General features: G+C 30.2%; 2 protein-coding genes across 4 annotated transcripts in view; both read left to right on the top strand.

The window, feature by feature from the left end:
• Positions 1 to 787, top strand: part of LOC143247071 (anoctamin-7-like) — a 14,793-nt gene extending 14,006 nt beyond the window's left edge. Inside the window, exons 8-9 of one of the 2 annotated variants that reach the window (XR_013026351.1) lie at positions 94 to 228; positions 665 to 787. Coding sequence is in view for 1 of the 2 variants with exons in the window: in XM_076494469.1 (XP_076350584.1) it covers positions 94 to 110 (17 nt within the window). In the remaining variant the exon portion in view is untranslated. Of the gene's footprint in view, positions 1 to 93; positions 643 to 664 lie in introns of those variants that run through there. The other variant, XM_076494469.1, reaches the window with a different exon arrangement.
• Positions 694 to 20,683, top strand: LOC143247070 (anoctamin-6-like). 2 transcript variants are annotated; one of them, XR_013026350.1, is made up of 10 exons: positions 694 to 834; positions 2,510 to 2,582; positions 7,216 to 7,376; positions 8,654 to 8,690; positions 10,715 to 10,826; positions 11,826 to 11,880; positions 16,309 to 16,406; positions 16,627 to 16,772; positions 18,847 to 18,980; positions 19,189 to 20,683. XR_013026350.1 is itself a non-coding variant. In XM_076494468.1 (9 exons), exons 3-9 carry the CDS (start codon positions 7,362 to 7,364, stop codon positions 18,861 to 18,863), a joined length of 480 nt encoding a protein of 159 aa, XP_076350583.1. In that variant the 5' UTR covers positions 694 to 834; positions 2,510 to 2,582; positions 7,216 to 7,361; the 3' UTR covers positions 18,864 to 19,000. The 2 variants fall into 2 exon arrangements, 1 of the variants encoding a protein (XP_076350583.1); XM_076494468.1 differs by lacking the exon at positions 19,189 to 20,683 and having other exon boundaries at positions 18,847 to 19,000.

Here is a 20,683-nt window from a genome sequence, read left to right as displayed (position 1 = left end):
ATGGATTTTTTGGAGTTCCTCATTAGTTATTGTATCCACTATATTTTGTTTGATAAGAATCACTTCATTGTTTGTTCCTTTCAATTTTTTCAGGGAATATTTTGGAGTGAAAATAGGCCTCTACTTTGCTTGGCTGGGATTTTATACCTGCATGCTGATCCCAGCTTCAGCAGTAGGAGTGCTGTGTTTCCTCTATGGGTTCTTCACCCTAATGGGTGATGCTCACAGGTATGAATAAAGGGAGAAAAAAGTTAAAAGAGTTATTAAACAGTTTATTATTTTTATAACTCATGTTTGATCATTTTCTAAATTATACCTCAGATAAATCAGTTACTTAGAGATATGTAATTGATGAAATGTGGTAAGTGATTAATCACTGGACTAATTAATCAGTGTTTAACTAATTAATTATTTTCACACAAGACATTTGTAGCTGGAATAATTGCAAAGAGTAATAATTGGAACCATTTATTTTTATTGGTTGATATGTTTTGAACCATTAATGTATCTTAAAATATTTTTAATAATTTTTGTGACAAATTGATTTAAACATAATTTCAGTTAATCAGTTATTTCATGTGGCATTATGATTGATTTAAATGTTCAGCTGTAATGTGTTTATTCTATAAACTTAAAACAAAATTGCATTTTTTTTTTTTTACAGTAAGGACGTTTGTGAGTACTAGAAAGACACAATTTTATGTCCTCGGTGTGACATAAAAGGATGTAAATATGAACTGAACAACTAGGACAGACATGCACTTTTGTCAGAATTACACATCTTTTTTGACAATGGTGCTGCTGTATTTTTTGCTGTTTTTATGTCACTCTGGGGTAAGTATTATATAGATTTACATGTTAAAGTTATATAAATAATATTCTCTTCTTCAGACTCTGTTAGAGCTTTCATACACAAAATATCAAATTTTTTGTTATTTAGTTTTAAGACTTTTTTAAGTAATGCTTTTCTTGTGCCTATTTTCTTTTAGCATGTTGACTATCTAACATGCAGAGTAATTTTGATTTTAAGATTAAAAATACTTGTATGCATCAGAAAATGTTCACATTTCACATATAAAATTTTTATAACCTCCAGCTAATTATCAAACATTTTTGTACAAAAAAAACTTAATGTTTTGTCTGTTATTTTTACTAATGAAACTCTGTATGGGCTTGATAGATTTGACCACTATAAACAATTAGGAAATAATGCCTTTTTTCATTCTAGAATAACTACAAACTATAACTCATATAAAATAGCTTAAATTTGATAACATTATACATTCATATACAAGGGGAGGACAAAAAAGTGCCTCTCCCTTGAAAATGTTAATTTATTTGATATCATATTGGAACAGATCTTGTGAAGTGCATTTTACACATTTTTCTATTATCTAATAAAATATATAACAAATTAACAGCATTTTCAAGGGGGGTCACTTTTCTTGTCCACACCATGTACATATATAAATTTATTATTTTTATTATATTGATCTTTCAACTGTGTCTGGATAACAGTGTAGAAGTTACAATGACAGGGTGTATGTAAGCTCATGCTACCATATCCATCAAAACAAACAAACAAACAATTAATCCTTCCTCACAAGTTTTAAATCACTTGGTGAACCTTCAGGTCATGTTACCCTATTGAATTACATTAAACAATATGAAGAATATTTCTTATTACTATTCATTATTTTAGCTAATCTAACCTAAAAACTTTCTTGTTTTTTCATTTTAGTTACTTTTGTAGTAATAAATAAATAATATTCATGAAAAACATAAAAGGTACTGTTTACCAGCATCTTTTTTTTGTTCTTTACTGATGGCACTACCACACTAAATGCCCCCTGCTAGTGTAGTGGTAAGTCTATGGATATACAAGATCAGAGAGAACTATTGGTAGCTTGTAAAAGAGAAGCTGTAATAGGTGTGCATGCTAAATGACTTTAATTTCCTACTGTATGACATCATGAACGAATAAGATAGAAAGCTGTAAAATAACTACTTTATAATAACTAATTTACATAAAATTATTCAATTCTTGGAGAGGTGATAAGTAAATTATAGAAAAAAGGAAGAATCTAAGAATTTAAATACTATTAAACTTTGATTCAGTACTTACATTGTGATGCAAAGTTTACTTGTATACATCGATAATAAACTAGTTTAATAAAATTTTGAATTTAACTCTGTAAAAGGTTGTGACATATGCAGTTTGATCTTCTTGATGTGAAAGGGTTAATGACCTTGTTTTCCTGCCTCTATTGGGTGCACAGGACAAGTTTGTTTGTTTCCAGTATGATATTTACAGCTACTCTCTAGTATTTTTCCTTGAACATCTTTTCAAACTTTGTCTTATAAAAATAATGTTTGAATGTTCCCTAAAGGTATTCTTTTGAGAACATTTCTCAAAAATACATGTTTAAAAATGTAAATTTCTTATCACATAGATATGATGTTTTACCTGAACTCTTGATCATAATGTGGTTTGTTTTTATATCACCAGGAACATCCAAGGCCAGAATATTTAGCTTAAATTATCAACAGTAAAGAAAAGGAAAATAAACTTTATTACAGGGGTAAGAACAGCACTGTTATCAATTTATAATAAACATCAAAACAAACATCTGACTTTTTGTCCAGTTGTTCCCACAATTTGTCTTGTTTTTATACAAGTCTAGATCTATCTGTTGATGATGATTTTACAGTGTTGTAGTTGATTATCAGATTATAAGTTTTATGATGACAGTAAAAGTGTTTGGTATTGGTTTTACAACAAAACTGTAATTAAATGTACTCTATCAAACAAAATTAACAAGCTATGTATTTTTTGTATGAATTCTTTCTTAAAATTTTTAAACTTAAAAAAAATGTTTTATTCTTCTTGAAAAATGCAGTTATTTTGAGTAAATGGTATTCAAAGGTACAATTTTAAAAGGGTGATAAAACACTTTTCTAAAAATATTTCAGTGTAAATGCATTACATGTACTTTAAAAGATAGCAGAGTATAAAAAATAGATGTGAATAACAAAAGTTTAAAAGATCTTGATCTTATGCTTGTTTCAAATATTCTCATTTAAAGTTCCCTGCCTGGCTGCCAGGTGGTTAAGGCACTCGACTCGTAATTATAATGTGATGGTCAATCCCATTATTTGTTCGTAAAAGAGTAGCCCAAGGGTTTGCAGTGGGTGGTGATGACTAGCTGCCTTCCCTCTAGTCTAAATTAGGGACGACTAGTGCAGATAGCCCTCGTGTAGCTTTGTGTGAAATTCAAAACAAAGCAAATCATTTAAAGCTCATTACATTTATTTTATCCCATTTTTTAAAAAAACAAACAAACAAGTTAGATTTTCCAATGCCTAAGTTGTGGTTTTATTATCCCCTTCAAAAATAATGTAAATTGAACTTCAGAAGGAATATTACAGCAGTTTTTCATCAGTTCTGGTTCTTTTTCTGAGGGCATGTGTTTGAACTTTATTTCTTACGAGTTATGAAAATTTATTACTTAGTTTTTTACTGATGTGTTTTTCTAAATGCTTCTGTGATGTACACTGTAACAGGTAAACGAACCATACAGTCTCTGCATTTTGATTCATGTTGTTTTTTTATTTTTCTGACAATCTAGAATGAGTTTTAATTATATTGTTACTTAAGATGTACCGTGCACCATATTTTCCTGATCTGTGGTGTTACTACTTGTGAGTATTTATTTATGAATTAATTTGAAGTATATAGGTGTGTACACTAAAGCTATGTGAACATTTAAGATTTCAGATTTAAAGAAAAACCAATTTTGAGAACAGTGAAGTTTAGAAACAGGTTCAGTAGGTAAATTTGACACAGTAATGGTGTTTGGTATTCAGTGGGAATGAGAAATTTATCTATATACAGGAATATGTGTGTATTAAAAATTATTAATTTGGGAAGGGGTGTATGGATCATCAGAAAAGTTGAATCAAAATATAAAAATTGTATTTTCAAGCTGACAACTCGGGACTCTTAAAAAGTAAACAAACTATTTTGTCCCCACTAAAATTGATAAGTACTGTAGGCGTGGAGTTAATAGAGGGATTTATAATAAGCTCAAGAAAATAATACAGACATTACTTGCAGCTGTATTTATTTACTTTGTTAGAGCCTTTGGCTGTAGGCTTGACAATACAGTCTCTGCATTTTGATTCATGTTGTTTCTTTATTTTTCTGACAATCTAGAATGAGTTTTAATTATATTGTTACTTAAGATGTTTTTTTTAACATTCATTTATAGAGAATACATTCTAAACTTCACAAGTGCATGTGAATTCAGTTGAATGTTACATATTTTTTGACAGTTTACTGTTGCTTCTGCTTTATGTTCCACTCATCCACCACATATTAAAAATAAATGACAAATGTTCAAGAGAAAATAAACATATTTACTGGTATACCCCTGTAACATACAAACTGTAAAATTGTTCTCAAAGGACCATTGTGAAGGCAAAGATTGTATGATCACAAATTTAATGAGTAGCTTCCATCAGCTTGTACTATTATGTGACAAAAGATGAACAGTAACAAAGGAACCTCATCAGAATTGAAAAATGTTTCTTTTAATATAATACAACAAAGGTTAGTGCAACATAAACATACACAGTCACATGCTTACTTTGATAGGTTTACATAACAAATATGTTTGTTCTTCAACAGCCTGTTTGTTGAATAAAGCAACACAAATAATTCTTTCAGTGGCACACTTTGCTAAATTGCTAATTATCAATAACTTTTACTATCACTACCTATTTAAAATTACAATAGCTATATGAAAGAGTAATCTATGCAGTGGTAATAAATTCTGAATATGTACTTGTGACTTTTGCTAAGTACAAAAAACAGTAGAAAGAATTACCGATGTGATATTGAATAGTAACATCTGTTATGGTAATCATCCAGTGTCAAACAGCTGTTGAAATATTGCCAGGGAAATAAATTTGAGTAATGATGAACAACAGTGGCTTGGATAACAATATCTATCATCAGAATTTCCTAATTTTGTTGTGTCTGTTTCCAATAAAAACACTAGAAAATGCACAAGCTGTAGTTTCCAACTAATGCACATACTAGTAAAACACTGGATTTTTTGATGGCTAAAAATGAAGGACTTAGAAAATTTCACAGCATGACATAATTAAGGATGGGGAAGTAAGTTCAAAAGTACTGTCAGTTTCTTGCAGGAATCTCAGTGGAGTCCTGTAACACAATAAATATCATTTGAAATAATTTTATAGTGGAATCAAAATGGTTATTTGTGGCTTGAGTTAAGCTGTCAGCAATAGATCTACAGTTTTGTTTGCTTACATTTTTTTTGTGATCCCTATTTGTGGATTTTAAATACCTAGTTTTTAATTATCTGCTATGTTGACTTTTTTAATGCACAACAATGAGAAAATATGTGTTTAGAGTGAGACACGACCCCCAATAGGCACTTATAAAATTATTCCAGTAGAAAAACAGCCCTTTTAAATAAAACAAGTGTGTTTAAAACATTTCTTTAAATAAAGATTTGTGTCTTTTGAAGTAATTATTTATCAAGGTTTTGTGACTTGTTTAACATGAGTCCAATATGAAAGCAGTCACTCGGAACAACGTTGCATCTGTTATGTACTTATAACCACATGAAGCATCTTTCACTGAAAAATAATTAATTTTTTAAGTCATGGACATTCATAGCATTCCATATAGCATATCTGTCTATGTTGTGGTTGAAAATGCTCAGTCGATTTTGCTGTAGTTTTGTGTAACAATAACATGAATAAAAATAACACGATTAAGTAAGGAAATTTTAACTTTGTCTCAACAATCATGTATTTTGCTTATTATCAATCTTTTGGTGGTCCAGCCTATTTACAAGAAAGGTTTTCAGTGGTGTTTCAAGAATGAGTCTACTTTTAAAGGTTTTTTTTTTCCCAAATGATCAGAGATTACTCAAAGGCTTAATAGAGATATCCTAGTACCACAGGTGGTACTGTTTTAGAGTAAGGCTGCATTCTTAAATTAGGATGACTTTTATAACTTCATGGTCATTGATTTTTGGTTCTATGTTTAAAGAAAAATTGTTTTTAAAAGATGCACTTTGTAAACTTGGGAGGATTTTTTATTATTTTCAGTGAATCCAGTTTCCAATTTTTTGCAGTATAGTATACAAGACAGTTATTTCAGTGACAGTGTACTGTATTTCAAGATGGCTGGTATGGGTATTAAAACTTTTACTAAAATAAATTAGAAAACAATGTTTCACCTTCTTAGGTCTCTCAGGCCTTCAGGTTAAGAAAAACAGTTTTAATAGCCATGCTAGCCATCTTGAGATACATTTTTTACTTCATGGGTTCCTCATCATCATGAGAGAGATATAGTTTTTCTGTTGTTTCACCTTCTTCCAAACCCTTTTCAGTCGATTGCTATACCTACATATCTTGACAGGTTATCTTGAAACTTGGTAGGGTCATACTTTGGTCCAGTATGTCCAGTAAGTATTTTTATTTTTTTTATTTAGGCTTTTTTAAGGGGTCAGATATCAAACAACCCAAAAATATATATTTTGGGCTCATGTGTGGTTATATTTACAGCAGTCTGAAAGACAACTGGCACAAATGTAAATATTCATGAGCTCAATACAATGACAAACAAAAATAGCCAGATTTGCCCATTTTGAATCTTTTTTTTTGGGGTGGGGACAGGAAGAGATCTGAAAAAAGCATAATTTAGAGGTATTTGTTGATCATTTACTCAGCCATATTTTGACCAATTTACATGGTATCTGGTAGAAAGATATTTTTGTGCAGGTCCCAAACATTGACAAACAAAAAATTGTGAAATTGCCCATTTTTAGTAATTATAAAATGGGTTAAGATGCCACAGAAAAGCATAACTTTAGAGTTGTTTGATCAGTTGCAGGTTTCATGGTTTTTGTTTTATCATATCCCACAAAACAATTTGCTGCCTAGAAAATCTAGGTAAAGACTTAGTGAACCACTCCGTAAAAGGACAAACAACCTCCAACTGTGTGAAGAAATCTGGACTTTAACTGCCAGACTCCAGTTATAGTTTGCTACAGCAAAGTGTTTTTTTTTAAACACTATTTTAAAACTATTTTAAATTTACATATATATTCTGTGTTACAGTAGGTCTTGATGCAGTGATTCTTTAAAGACAACAAATTATGTTTTGTTCTTTAGGTAACAGTTGCTATTGCTGCTGTGGTTGGTGTGATTTTTTACAGAATATCCATTCAAACTGTTCTGTACTTCACATTGAGTGACAATCGGACACTTACCAGCATGGTATCTCTGTGACAGCTGCACTGTTGAACCTTGTATGCATCATGACCTTTAACCTGGTAGATCACTTAAATAAGAAAAGTTAGGGATATGAAATTCACCTATTTCTAGTTGTGTAAAATGTACTTTTTTATGGCTTTATTCAAGATGATGTGGATCAAATATCTGCTTATAGTGATATGTGTATATAAGTGTATGTGTGTGTATACATATATATCAAATACGTATTTATAGTGTATATAAGTGTATGTGTGTGTGTATATATATATATGTGTGTCAAGTACCTGTTTATAGTGGCATGTAAGCATATTAGTTTTGTTGTTTATTTATTTTTTACTTTGAAATGTTATATGTAATTACTTGTAAATTTTTAAGGTTGTTTCTTGTTTTCTGTTCAGCTGTAAATAATGTAATGGTTTTTTTCATGTTTGTATTTTCAAGAATGAAATTAATGTAGCTTGGGAATTTTTATATGAATGCACCAAAATAACCATAAGAAAATCTTTATATTTTGCGTGCCAGAGAAATTATTAAAATAATGACAAAACCTCAGTATTTAAGTTCAGATGCAAGTAACACTACTATATATTTGTTTTGTAAGATCTTCAGTAGTACTTTTCAGTTTTGGCCATTTCAGCCATGGGGGCATTATAATATGACAGTCAATCCCCACTATTCATTGGTAAAAGAGTAGCCTCAGGTGTAGCTGTGATGGTGATGACTAACTGCCTTCCCTCTAGTCTTACGCTGCTAAATTAAGGACTTCAAGTGCAGATAGCCTTTGTGCAAACTTCAAAACAAACCAAACCAAATAACTTTTCAATTTTTTTATAAACACACCCATCATCTTTGAGTGGTCAAATACGATGCACAAGAATTAGTGTATGTTGATTATGTATTTGTTCTTTTACCCTTGGGCTGGGCATGTATAAATTTGGATTAGAAAAACTTGATTTAAACACCAAAACTTACAAGCCAGAGTAAATTAAATCAAAAGAGAATGGCACTGAACCAGGGATAAAATTACCATATTCATATCACACTGATATCTGAAACATTTTTGTATTGTTTCATTATTTGTATGCTAGGCCTAGTGGTCAGTGTGCTGAACTCTGAACCTGGGGGGTTTATGGTTCTAATCCTGTTGCAGCAAAAATGCCTTTCAACCTTGGGATTATGTGAATGTTGTAAAAGTATTGTCAAATCCTGTTATTTGATTAGAATAACCAAAGAATTAGCAATAGGTGTCATTTCATAGTCTTATCAGTTTAAAGTTAGGGATGGCTAGTGTAGATGTTCTTTCTGAAACAACTGACTAACTATTAACCTTTTCTAGATTTATAGAAGAATAGCCACCTTTCTTACTGAATTGGGTAAGTTTCACTTGTTTCTAATTTTGGCAATTCCAAATGAACATAGGTTATTTTGTATGTTTTGTTCATCATTTTGAATAACAAAATTTAACCAGAATCTGACTGCAAAAGTCCTTATCCATATTTATTTTAGTGCCAGATAAATACTGTAACAGTCATACAAAGTTTATCAGAATAATTTATACATCTTGAAAAAAACATACATTTTATTGGTGAATAAATCCAAATTATGCACACTTTTCAAAATAGAACTTATTTCTTTAAAAAATTAATTTATGCCACATTATGCATGTTATCTAAATTTTTAATTAACTTTTCTGTTTGTACAGAATGTAATTAAATAGCATTAGAAAGTAATTATGTATAAGTATATTGAACGTCACTAACAGCACACTTTACCAGTCTTAGTTTTATTATTGATCAAGTCTGAGTGTTTTGTTAAATAAACCAGTGGATCAGTGCGAAACACAGTAAAGTATATTTAGTTGTAATACCATATAGTTTTGTGATCAAAGTAGTGAAAACTGTTCACATTGCTAACATATATATGCAGAAATACATGAAACATTGTATAGTATTTATATAAATATATTTATGATAATTTTAAGGTTAGATGATTATTTGTAACTTTTAATTTGGTATTATGTATTTGATTTAATGACAGTTCATGGTGAAGAACAGTAAATATCATATACAGTGTACAGGGATACTGAAAAGTAAAACTTGTAAATATACATTTTAGAGGCTCTAAAGGCAATTCAAGCACAATATGCAAACAGTGCCATGGATATAGTATTTTTAGTCTTTACATAAACATTAACATGTTAATATGTAACTCAGATTGTCATCCTTTCTTGATTAGAAATACTTTTCCAGTGTATTTGATATTTAGCATACAACAGACTTGTACATTCTACTAACAACTTGCAACATCTTGTATAGATATGCATAATAAATTCAGAAATATAGTGAACATTCCATCTGTAATATGGCATTCATCCAATAAACTGACCCCATGCAGTTTATGTTAAGGATATATGTGTGTTTTAACATAATTTTTATAACTTCAAGACTAATAAAATAAATTTTAAAATATGGAATTTTATTTTGAGATAAAATCATGTTACAATAAATAATAAAACATCTCTTGTTAATGCAGCCAGCTTATGTAAAGATATTACATAAATTGGCTTGAGTACTGCATGTTATAAATTTAAAAATTGTCAAAGATTACTAAAAATGTGTATAGAAAACTACCATAAAAATATTTCCACTGTAAAACTAGAATGTAAAGCTCTTTTTTTCTGTTACAATATGGAATGAAGTTAATCGTTTTGATTTAAAATTAACTTGTGTTTCCTAATGATTTGGCTTGAGAAGTGGTTAATGTTTGCTAATTCATGGAAACTAGTGTATCTAGACCACAAGTGTCTTGATGAACAGTCATTTGTATCCTACTTCTGACAACAACAACAAAAAAATGATGGAGGCTAAGATAAGGCTTAACATTTATTTAGATCATGGACAAATTAAGAAGAATATGGAAAATTTGTCTTAAATTCCTATGATTTGTATTTTATTATGACTTCCTCTCCCTCAGTACAAAAATATTTGACCGTAGTATTTCTAATTGTTCAAAACTACGTTGCAGAAATATCTTTGCTCCGTGTGACAGCAGCAGAGTAACCTAAAAGCTGGACCTGAGCCAGACATAGAATGATATTTATAACTATGGAAAATAATGAATTTTGTAAATATATAAGAAAGAAATAATTCACTTTCAGACATAAAGATATTTATACTCTAAAGATTTGATTTGAAGAATAGAACTTAATGTTTCACCTAAGAGCTCTAAAAACCTCTGACATGATGGGTGTTAAATGATGAGTTTAATAGTATTATCAATTGGTTGTCATTAGTGTTAAGGTAGTTTATCAAACATTTTTTATTTATGTCAACCTTTTTCTGTATGTTAATATTCTTTTTGTAAAATAGTTAATACTGTTCTGAAATATTGTATATAGAAATACATCGCACTCAAACTGATTATGAAAATAGTTTGACTTTGAAGATGTACCTGTTGAAGTTTGTCAACTATTATTCATCAGTTTTTTACATTGCATTTTTTAAAGGAAGGTGAGTAATTTGTGTTAAAATATGAAATGAAGTAGTTTACAAAGTAAAAAAAAAGAAACATAGTGAAAAAGTACTCAAAATAAATGGTACTAAAAGAGAGCTAATAATACATGGTTATAAAAACTAATCTTTTAAGTTGTTTTGTTAACTAATTTATTACTGTTCATAGAAGTGTTTAAAAATCACATGTAACATGATTTTTGAAACATTTTAATATCTGTATGTGTAGGTTGAAGTAGATGTTTAAGTTGTTGAAGCAATGTGCTAAACTGTTGTTTTTACCTTTATGTGTTCATTTTTTTCTACTTTTGTTGGTTTTTAGTTTTTAATACAAAGATATTATTACAATTCATATGTAAGAAAAATGTCTTAAGCAATAAAAACAAACTTGTAACACCATAAAAAAGGGTATTCCCTTTCAAATTCAGATTATAGGTAACTAATCAAATATTGAAGCACATTATTTTTTGTTCATTTATAAATAAACTTAGCATTATGAGGGCTCTTTATTTATAAGTATTGCAGATAAAATTAATGTTTTAGCTGAATAATATAACTTATTGATGTACAAGTCTAAATATAACAAGCTAAAATGTATTTTACATTGATTGTGTTTACAGTGAATTAAATGGTCATGGAAATTTTAATAATAACTTGTTGAAATGGCATAGAATTCTTTATTTTTTAAAAATGTCCTAAACTTATACTTCTTACCCCAATGACACAGCAGTATGTCTGCAAACTTACATTGGTAGAACCTAGGTTTTGATACTGGTGGTGGGCAGAGTACAGATAACCCATTGTGTAGCTTTGTGCTTAATTACCCACAAACTTGTGGTTTTACCTTTGAGATTTTAGGAGACTTAAAATGAAAAAGGACAATGGAGAAAGTGTCAATAGTTCATCAATACAGAATTGACTTTTTTAGATTTTATTTTTATCTTTATGTTACATGTGAAGAAAGCTGTTTATGTTAAAATTTATCTTTTGATGCAACAGGTTTGTTGGGTATCCAGGACATTACAATTCATTGTTTGGATATCGACAAGAGGAAGTATTGTCAGTTTTTTTGTTATATAAAAGTTCAGCTGTTAAACTATTATTTAAAAATTTTTTTTGTACACAGTTTATTCATAGTACTGTATAATAATTCCAAAACATACTTAACATCTGTTGACATTGTAGCTATTTCTCAATACCCAGTGTCATTAGCTGCTCGGTCCAGTGGTTCTTTGAAGACATTGTGTCGGCTGGTATGTGGAATACTTCTATTACTCTCCTATCTTGTAGTTTACATGATCTGGCCGATTCCTCTTCTGATGGTGTCCCAGTACTTCCTGTATATTTTTTTTACCACATCTGCTAGGCTTTTACCAGAAATGAGTATTTTCCTCAATCATATACTCTTTTTTTATTTTCAGGGTCCCTTTATTTTCATGGTATCCCATTCTGGGGCTAGTGCTTCTGCGGCAAGTATGCTTTCTCTTTTCGACTTCAAACTAGCAACTACTTTTACTATAATTACTACCACCATTATGCAACAGGTTCTGTCAAAATGAGGTGCCCTGTAAGATCATTTAGGCACCTACCACATGATATTATCTTGTTATGGATTGCCACTCATGGACATTCATGAATACAGCTAAAAAGGATTTTGCTAATCTTCATATTGAATAAATTGTGATTGGTTTGCTTTGAAAAAAATGTATGGAACTTGATTCATCTATTGCACAGTTTCCAGAGCTCTGTTTTTCAGGACTCCCCAGTGCATTTTAGCACCCCAGGCTGTATTAGTGGAGCTTGAGAATCTGTGGCAGACAAGAGGCTTTTCCACCGAAGTTTTTGAGTGTGTTCAACCACTCTTGGAAGAGGGCAAAGTCAGGGGTCCTCCTTCTAGGGTTTCTAGATGTTTTTTTTCATTTTGCAGAAAGAGTGGCTCCAGCCTTCCTGGGAACCTACTCATAAATTTGGTTCATATTTTGCATACAGTTATCTAGTTGGGGAGTGCAAAACCCTTCTCTTTGATCAGTGCCAGTTTTGGTTATCATTCATGGAGGTTGGTTCACTATATCATAATTTTGAAACCAAAGCAGTTCCATTGTAAGTCCATGGTTGAGTGCAGGTTCCACATAATTCCAGGGTTAAGTAGAATACACCTTATCCACTTGGTTAGAGACTGAGAACAAATGTTCGTAATTCCATACCAGATAAGTTCTGTTCATTAGTTGGGTATGACATATGGGATCCCATTATTCCTAGCCTCGGGTGTTACCTTTGGACTTGTTAAGTGTTGCTTACTTTTTTGTCGTTATTTTGATGGTGCCAAATGCAACATTCTGTGGTTACAGGTTGGTATCTAAAGTGTATATATATATATATATATAACATTGTGGTCTGATAACCATAGCCAGCAATATGAGATATAGGTACTACAACCCCTTAATTTCAACCCTGAGTCGTAGAATCTTGGCTGTCTGGTCAGGGGTGGCCTACCTCATGATTATTCATATTCTGTTCTGCCTTTGATATAGGAACAAAGCTCCAAGTGAAGAGTATATCTGTTATAGAGGTAGGGTGTAATTTCCACACTTTTGTACCATTTTTTCTCTTGGTACATTCCTGTTCTATACAAATGCTTTGTGTGTGGATCATGTCTGCACTGCCCCCCTACACTTTTATCAATGTGAGATTCTAGCTATAGTGTTGGTGGATATTATTGGAAACAATTTTCAGTTTAAGTAAAATGTTAACTTTTATTTTTAGATAACTTTAGAAAATAAGTCCTCTAGAGGCTTTTAATTTCCCAGTAATCTTGTAATTTTTAAGAAACTAAATCTGGAATGTAATTGCCACTTTCCTGTTCTTTAAGTCATAATAAATAACATGATGTTGTTGTTTGCAGTTTATTATTCATAAAATCCAACCTTTTTATTTACTTTTGCACTACCAAAATAATTAAGGCAACTTGTCATTTTCAGACTTTCATTTATATCTCCTGGTAATATCGAAACATGAATGTTGTAAAGTGTCTTTAAAGTTGATATAGTCATGTGAAGATTGTATGCAAAATGGTGGTCAGTTGGCCAAAATGGCCATTAACTTAACTTCTAAATACGTAAGGATATTATGATTTAAGAATTTAAATAATAAGTTAAAAAGTAACTGAAACATTGAAGGGAATATTTTACTAATAATTGTGTTGTTTGTTCTTAGTTTAAGTTGAAATTTGCAAATAGGATTTGATTTTATACTGTATCTATAAAACTAAATATGTTCTATAATTAAGGACTTTTGTGATTTTCTTTTCCAGTGTTCTTTTTTTAAGTTGTCTCTTAGACATATTCAAAAGAATTTTTGGTTTTTGAAATTTTATCCCAAGAAATTATAAGTATTCAGCATTGTCACTATGTTGTAGAAATGACACTAAACATAAAGCATTGTAAAACTATCTCCAATTTGCACATCTCATTCAGTGTTGCTAAGACCTGTGTTTAGGCCTGAGTATCATTAGGACACCTGCATTGTTTTATTGCTACTAACAGTAGTATAGATCTAGGCTTAGATAAGATCCAAGGTCAGTAATAATTACTCATTTATACACAGACAAATGTAATTTAGATTAGAAAGTAACATACCTAAATTACTTCTTTCTTGTTCTAACAAACTACATTTGAATGGCATTTTAATATATGACCAGCACTGTTTGAGGTAATCTACTTTACACAGACAACATTAATCTATAACCTACTTTATCAATCTGTATATGCTCAATCTGAACCTGATTAGACAATGTTTTGCTCAATAACATAATAGCAATCAACCAAATAACTATAAGTCCTGTATTTGCACTGGTATTTGGGACCTGAAGTCATAAATTCATGGTAGAAAAAACATGAAATCTTGATTTTTATTCTAAGTACACTTCCTGTTGGCTGGGAAAAATAGCATTATTAACCCTTTCTCTGTAGACATCTTTTTCTGTGCATGCCTCAAGGTTTTAGTGAGTTACATTCAAAAATTGATGAAAGTATTTTCTTTTTATGATATACTAATAAATAAACCCTGAAAACATAGCTCATAATCCATATTTTAATAGTATACAAGTTTAAAGATTTTACTTTCAGAAGGCAATATTTAAAATGGAAAAACTAGAATTTTCTAGTGTAAGAATTGTAACATTTTCTTCTCTAATTTAGTTACCACCCCTCCAAAAAGTAGAAGATGAAATTTAATGTAAATCACTTATTATTATATAATTTGGCTAAGGCATACTATAATTTTCATAGCGTTTGATATTACTTGGTTCCAGAGACATGAAATCAAATCTATCTTGCCACACCCACTTGTGATGTCCTCTTTATTAGAAATTACCAATAAGTACACTCAGTACAGTATTACTTAAAAACCAATAGAAAGCCGTGGTTTTCATCTGTCAAGTGATTTATCATATTGCAATGTTTCCTGTAAATAAAATTCCATATTTTGCTTTCAATTTAACCTTGATTGCCATGGGAAATTATTGTTTAAAAATAGAAATCTCTTAGGTTATTGAGTAAAATAAGTACTACTGTTACTACTAATAATAATAGTAACAGGTGGTTAAGGCACTCGACTCGTAAATTGAGGGTGGCGAGTTTGAATCCCCTTCACACCAAACATGCTCGCCCTTTCATCCGTGGGGTCGTTATAATGGATACAGTCAATCCCACTATTTGTTGGTGAAAGAGTTGGCTGTGGATGGTGATGACGAGCTGCCTTCCCCCTAGTCTTGCACTGCTAAATTAGGGACAGCTAGTGTAGATAGCCCTTGTGTAGCTTTGCACAAAATTAAAAAAAAACAAACACAAACAAACAAAAACTACAACTAATAATAATACTTTTAAAAATGTTCATGAGTAGCTGCTTCATTACTGCTTCAGGGGTCACACCAGTAACAAGGATTTAGGTTTAGATATTACACAAAAACGTTTGAAATTTTTGAGACGAAGAAAAGTATTTTTGATCTAAACATGGAAATCAACATTCAGACTAGTATACAGAAATTCTCTATTTATTTATCTATACATATGTAAGTATTCACAGATACATTTATAGTAAAAATACTCCATAAAAAATATAATCTTTGGTGTGCAAAAAAACTATTTATGTTTACTTAAAGCCTGCCAAACGATGTGAATACACTGTAATACTATAACAAGCATAGAATAATTGTTAGGTCAGTTCCTGGGATTAAGCCTGTCATGAGAAACTTAAACTATGAAGAATCAATCTCTGCAAAGTTTTTCATGTTAGTCACACACATTATTTAAATTTTGAGGTTTGAAACATTTTTTGGACCATTTGATCCTGGGCAAGTTATTAGTGCTCTCACACACTGACTTATATCTTATTGTACTTTTCAGTCTTGTGTCCTTTCTGAGATATTTTTTAAAGTGGTATTGCTACAGTAATATTGAAACTGTTTTTCTACATTTCTTTCTAGTGTGGAACAGGAGGGTGTTTGTTTGAACTCTCTTTGCAGTTAGCTATAATTGTGGCAGGGAAGCAGTTCATTAATGCCGTGGTGGAAATGGGTGTTCCGTAAGTTTTTTAGTTAAAATAGACATTTATTGTAATAATTTCATGTAAGAACATTTTTCAAAAAGGGATTTTGGTATGTTCAAGATTTGTAGTTTATTAATGTTCAGTCAAACATGTAGTAAGTCAGATTGTATGTAAAATTAAACTATTTATACATTCATGTCAACAACAAAACTGTTTTATTTTAAAACTAGGTAAAAATGTTTTTGTATTTATCTAGATGGCTGTTACGGGTTTACAAGAAGTGGTCAGTGCATAAAAAGGGTCAGTGTGCTCATGAAAACCATGCACCCACTCAGTGGGAGAGTGACTACAACTTAATAAACCAAGAAGAATTGGGTCTTTTTAGTGAATATCTTGAAATGGGTAAGGCTTAAGTTTAAAATAATGATGTGAAAATAATTACATTAATAGATGTTCTACATAAAAACTTGAACAGGTTAAAATGGTACTTTTTCCATATCTGTGAAAAATGTTAAATCTTTAACAATGACCTTGTAGTTTGTACATCATTCAAGAGCCTTAAAATCAAGTTATTCTAATTCTAGTTAACTGAGTAACTGACTACTATGGAAATGAATGATATATTATTTTAAGTTCCTCCAACATAGTTTAAAATACTTTTAGATATTTAATGTATAATTAACAGTAAAGATGAAATGTGTGATATGATGATAATGTATGTGAAAAACGTAGTTGGAGCAGCATTTAGAATGTTTTTGATGATGTAGAAATGGATATGAATTGTGTTTATTGCTGAGCCTGAAGGGTTATAATGCTTTTTATTTATTTATTTAATATAAAAAATACTTGGTAAAAGTTTTGAGTTTTACCTAAAGATTGAAATTACCAAAAAAAACATCTTATATGTGTATGGCATGTTTAGAGTCACAGTTGGAGTTTTATTCATACTAGTTGTGTTTTGAAAGAGATCATTCTAAATACAATAATTATATATAAGGAGAGTGAGTCATGATAGGAGGGAGAGAATTCTCTTGTATTGCTATTGTATTATTTTTATTGAGCTATAAAATTCAATAAAGATGTGGTAATAACCAAAAGAGATGTAGATCTAATAGCATTAGTATGTAGTTAATCAGATGTTTCTGTTATATAATATAGTTTTAATTTCTGAATTTCAAAAGGAAAATATTTTAATTTGTAACGTCTTAGTGCTTACATTTCTGTATCACGTGATGGCACTTGTTTGTTCAAAATTGCTAAACTTAGACATCTTCTCACTTGTATTTGATTGACTGAAATTGAATACAGCTTTCAGACTTGCAGATTTTCCTTGTACATAACATAAAGTTATAGTTACCAAGCCATCCCATAAAGCTCTGTTCTCTTACATGCAGTCTTTCAAAAATGTAAATAATTTTCTCTCTTTCATATCCATTAGAAAATAACTTTTTAATATTCTGTTTTATGTATAATGTCATCTCGTTCACAGGATGGCTTTTAAGTTTTTCTGAACATAGATTCAAATCTGCTTTCACTATGTTTAGTTTAACCAGCTAAAGAAATTGTTTTGATGCACAATGTTTAGTTAGAAAACCAGTTAAATTGTAATAATTATAAGACATTGAATGCTTTGTGTTTATTATTGTTTGTGCACTAAATTGTGTGTTTGAAATTAATAAATAATTTGGGAAAAAAAATGAAAAACAGCCCCATGGAAAATTTGGGTTAGCATCTATCAATACTTTAAGTCTTTGACAACAAAAGAAATTACAGCATTCACAATTAAGTACTAGATTTTGTTATTTTTTATGCACATATTTTGTTTGTTATAATAGTAAAAAAATACTTATTAGGTAACATTAGAATATATGAATGAAGAAATAGATTAATTTATTTGCAATATATGTATATACTTTTGAAGATCGTGTGTATTACATAATTTTATGCTGTGATTTGAACTAAGTGTATACAAGGCGATTCCTGGGTTGTTACATAGGCTTAGAATATAGGAAGTTGTCATATTTAACTGATGCAAGCCTGATGATAGTCAGGATAAATAATGATAAGCTTTTATTGTGCTCTGCAGGGATTTTAGAAAGGAAAAATATCTCATATTTTTTTTGGTGTGGTTACAGGGTTAAACAAATGGCCCAAGCTCATGTAATGTAAGGGTAGAGACAATAATGCATAACATATAAATATTTACCAAAAATAACTTGATATTCAATTAGAAGATTCTATAAGCTATGCAAATGAAATTTGGAAACTGTAATATTAAAGACATATACATTTTATTAATTTTAGCATGAAAATCACTTTGCTCCTATACTAGTCAGAGTTTAAAATTGAGACAAATCTTTATTAAAAAAAAAGGTTCTTATGGATGGATTTTTTGGAGTTCCTCATTAGTTATTGTATCCACTATATTTTGTTTGATAAGAATCACTTCATTGTTTGTTCCTTTCAATTTTTTCAGGGAATATTTTGGAGTGAAAATAGGCCTCTACTTTGCTGGCTGGGATTTTATACCTACATGCTGATCCCAGCTTCAGCAGTAGGAGTGCTGTGTTTTCTCTATGGGTTCTTCACCTTAATGGGTGATGCTCACAGGTATGAATAAAGGGAGAAAAAAGTTAAAAGAGTTATTAAACAGTTTATTATTTTTATAACTCATGTTCGATCATTTTCTAAATTATACCTCAGATAAATCAGTTACTTAGAGATATGTTATTTTATGTGGCATTATGATTGATTTAAATGTTCAGCTATACTGTGTTTATTCTGTAAACTTAAAACAAAATTGCATTTTTTTTTACAGGACGTTTGTGAGTAGTACAAAGTCACAATTTTATATGTCTATATGGTCTAGAACTCGATATTTTATCGACAGTTCAAGCTTATAACAAGCAAATTCAATCTGAGTTGAGACTGTCACACATCACTTAAGCTGGCTATCGTGGATGGTTTTGTACTGATTCCAAGCTGAAATTTTCCAGGGATGCTATTTAATGTTTTTGTAGAAAAAATAATATCCCAAATTAATGTGCTGAAATTGTATGGTTTGTAATGTTCAAAATCTACTGCACACCTGGTCTCCAATTTTGTTGTTTTATGATTAATTGGTGTTAATCACAATTATAGCTTCTGAGGCCTATATCACACTGTCTTTAACTGACTAATAATATTCTTCTTGCTCTTGGCATGTTGGTTTATACAGTTTATTGTGAGTTTTCATAAATAAATAAATATTAAATCTTACTCTTGATAATCTTCTACAAATTTCAAGAACAGATGGGATTTGTGCAATACATAGCCAACACAATATACATCACATGCAAAAAAGGAAAACTATATTGAAATAAGCGTAGGCACTAAAACAAATGTATAATGGTAAATCTGTTAGAAATCACAGTCTGAAGCTCTTAAAATGTAAACAATAATGTGATACACAACTTCTTTGTGACATACAAACACTCTTCCATTAACTGAGTGAGGACTGTTATTAGTAAATAATAACAATCATTTGACAGTCAGTTGTAAGTAATATTTGGATTTTAGCCTTTTAGGTATTTTCATGATGACATTTCAAGTTACCCAGATAGTGAAGTAATGTAATATTCATACTTTGAAGTTTGTTTTATTTCAAACCTTGATTTTTTACACTAAATATACAGAGAAGAATTATTAGAGTTAATTAATAACTCCTGATTAGTCTTTAGTGATAAGTCTTAATTCATAACTTAGCTGAGATATATATAATCCATTCTACTGAAAGAGAATTGTTTTGTAAGCAAAAAAATAATAAAAAGATTAGACAGTAAATAGGGTGATTCTATTTTGATAGGAATATGGTAGAGAATTCTTAATTCTGTTGGAAAGATTTCTGTCATCACAAATGTAAGTACAGAGAATTATGAGCAATGTTTGTACTTGTTCTTTACACTAACTGTCAGTAATATCACATACATTGATTACAGTGATAAAGGAATACTTCATACACGTGTATGATATTAGAGTGAGACACCTATAATAATCATTATACGTGAAATAAACTCTTTGCATTTCCTTTCAAATTTTTTCTAAATTATGAAATTATTTTGAGAAACGTTGGATGTTTAAGGTGATTATTAAATTAATGTTATAAGTATTGGTCAGTTCCAAAACTGTAACTTAATATGATCTCTTTGAATTTCTTTGAATTGAATAATATGAATTTCTGTGTACTTGTGTTTTTTCTGGAGTGATTTTCTGGTTTATAAAATACATTGATGTGATTTCTTTTTTGTCAGTCAGTTTGCAAGTTTACACCTACT

The sequence above is a fragment of the Tachypleus tridentatus genome, chromosome 3, assembly GCF_004210375.1.
Source record: "Tachypleus tridentatus isolate NWPU-2018 chromosome 3, ASM421037v1, whole genome shotgun sequence".
Lineage (NCBI taxonomy): Eukaryota > Metazoa > Arthropoda > Merostomata > Xiphosura > Limulidae > Tachypleus > Tachypleus tridentatus.
The sequence above is the reverse complement of the archived record's forward strand: the minus strand, read 5'-3'. Positions and strand labels throughout refer to the sequence as shown.

Bases quoted from the DNA above. Each gene is read 5' to 3' on its own strand.
- LOC143247070 (XM_076494468.1), top strand. The intron at 11,881-16,308 runs GTATTGTCAGTT...ATTTCTTTCTAG, and splicing joins TTGGATATCGACAAGAGGAA to TGTGGAACAGGAGGGTGTTT. The intron at 16,407-16,626 runs GTAAGTTTTTTA...GTATTTATCTAG, and splicing joins GTGGTGGAAATGGGTGTTCC to ATGGCTGTTACGGGTTTACA.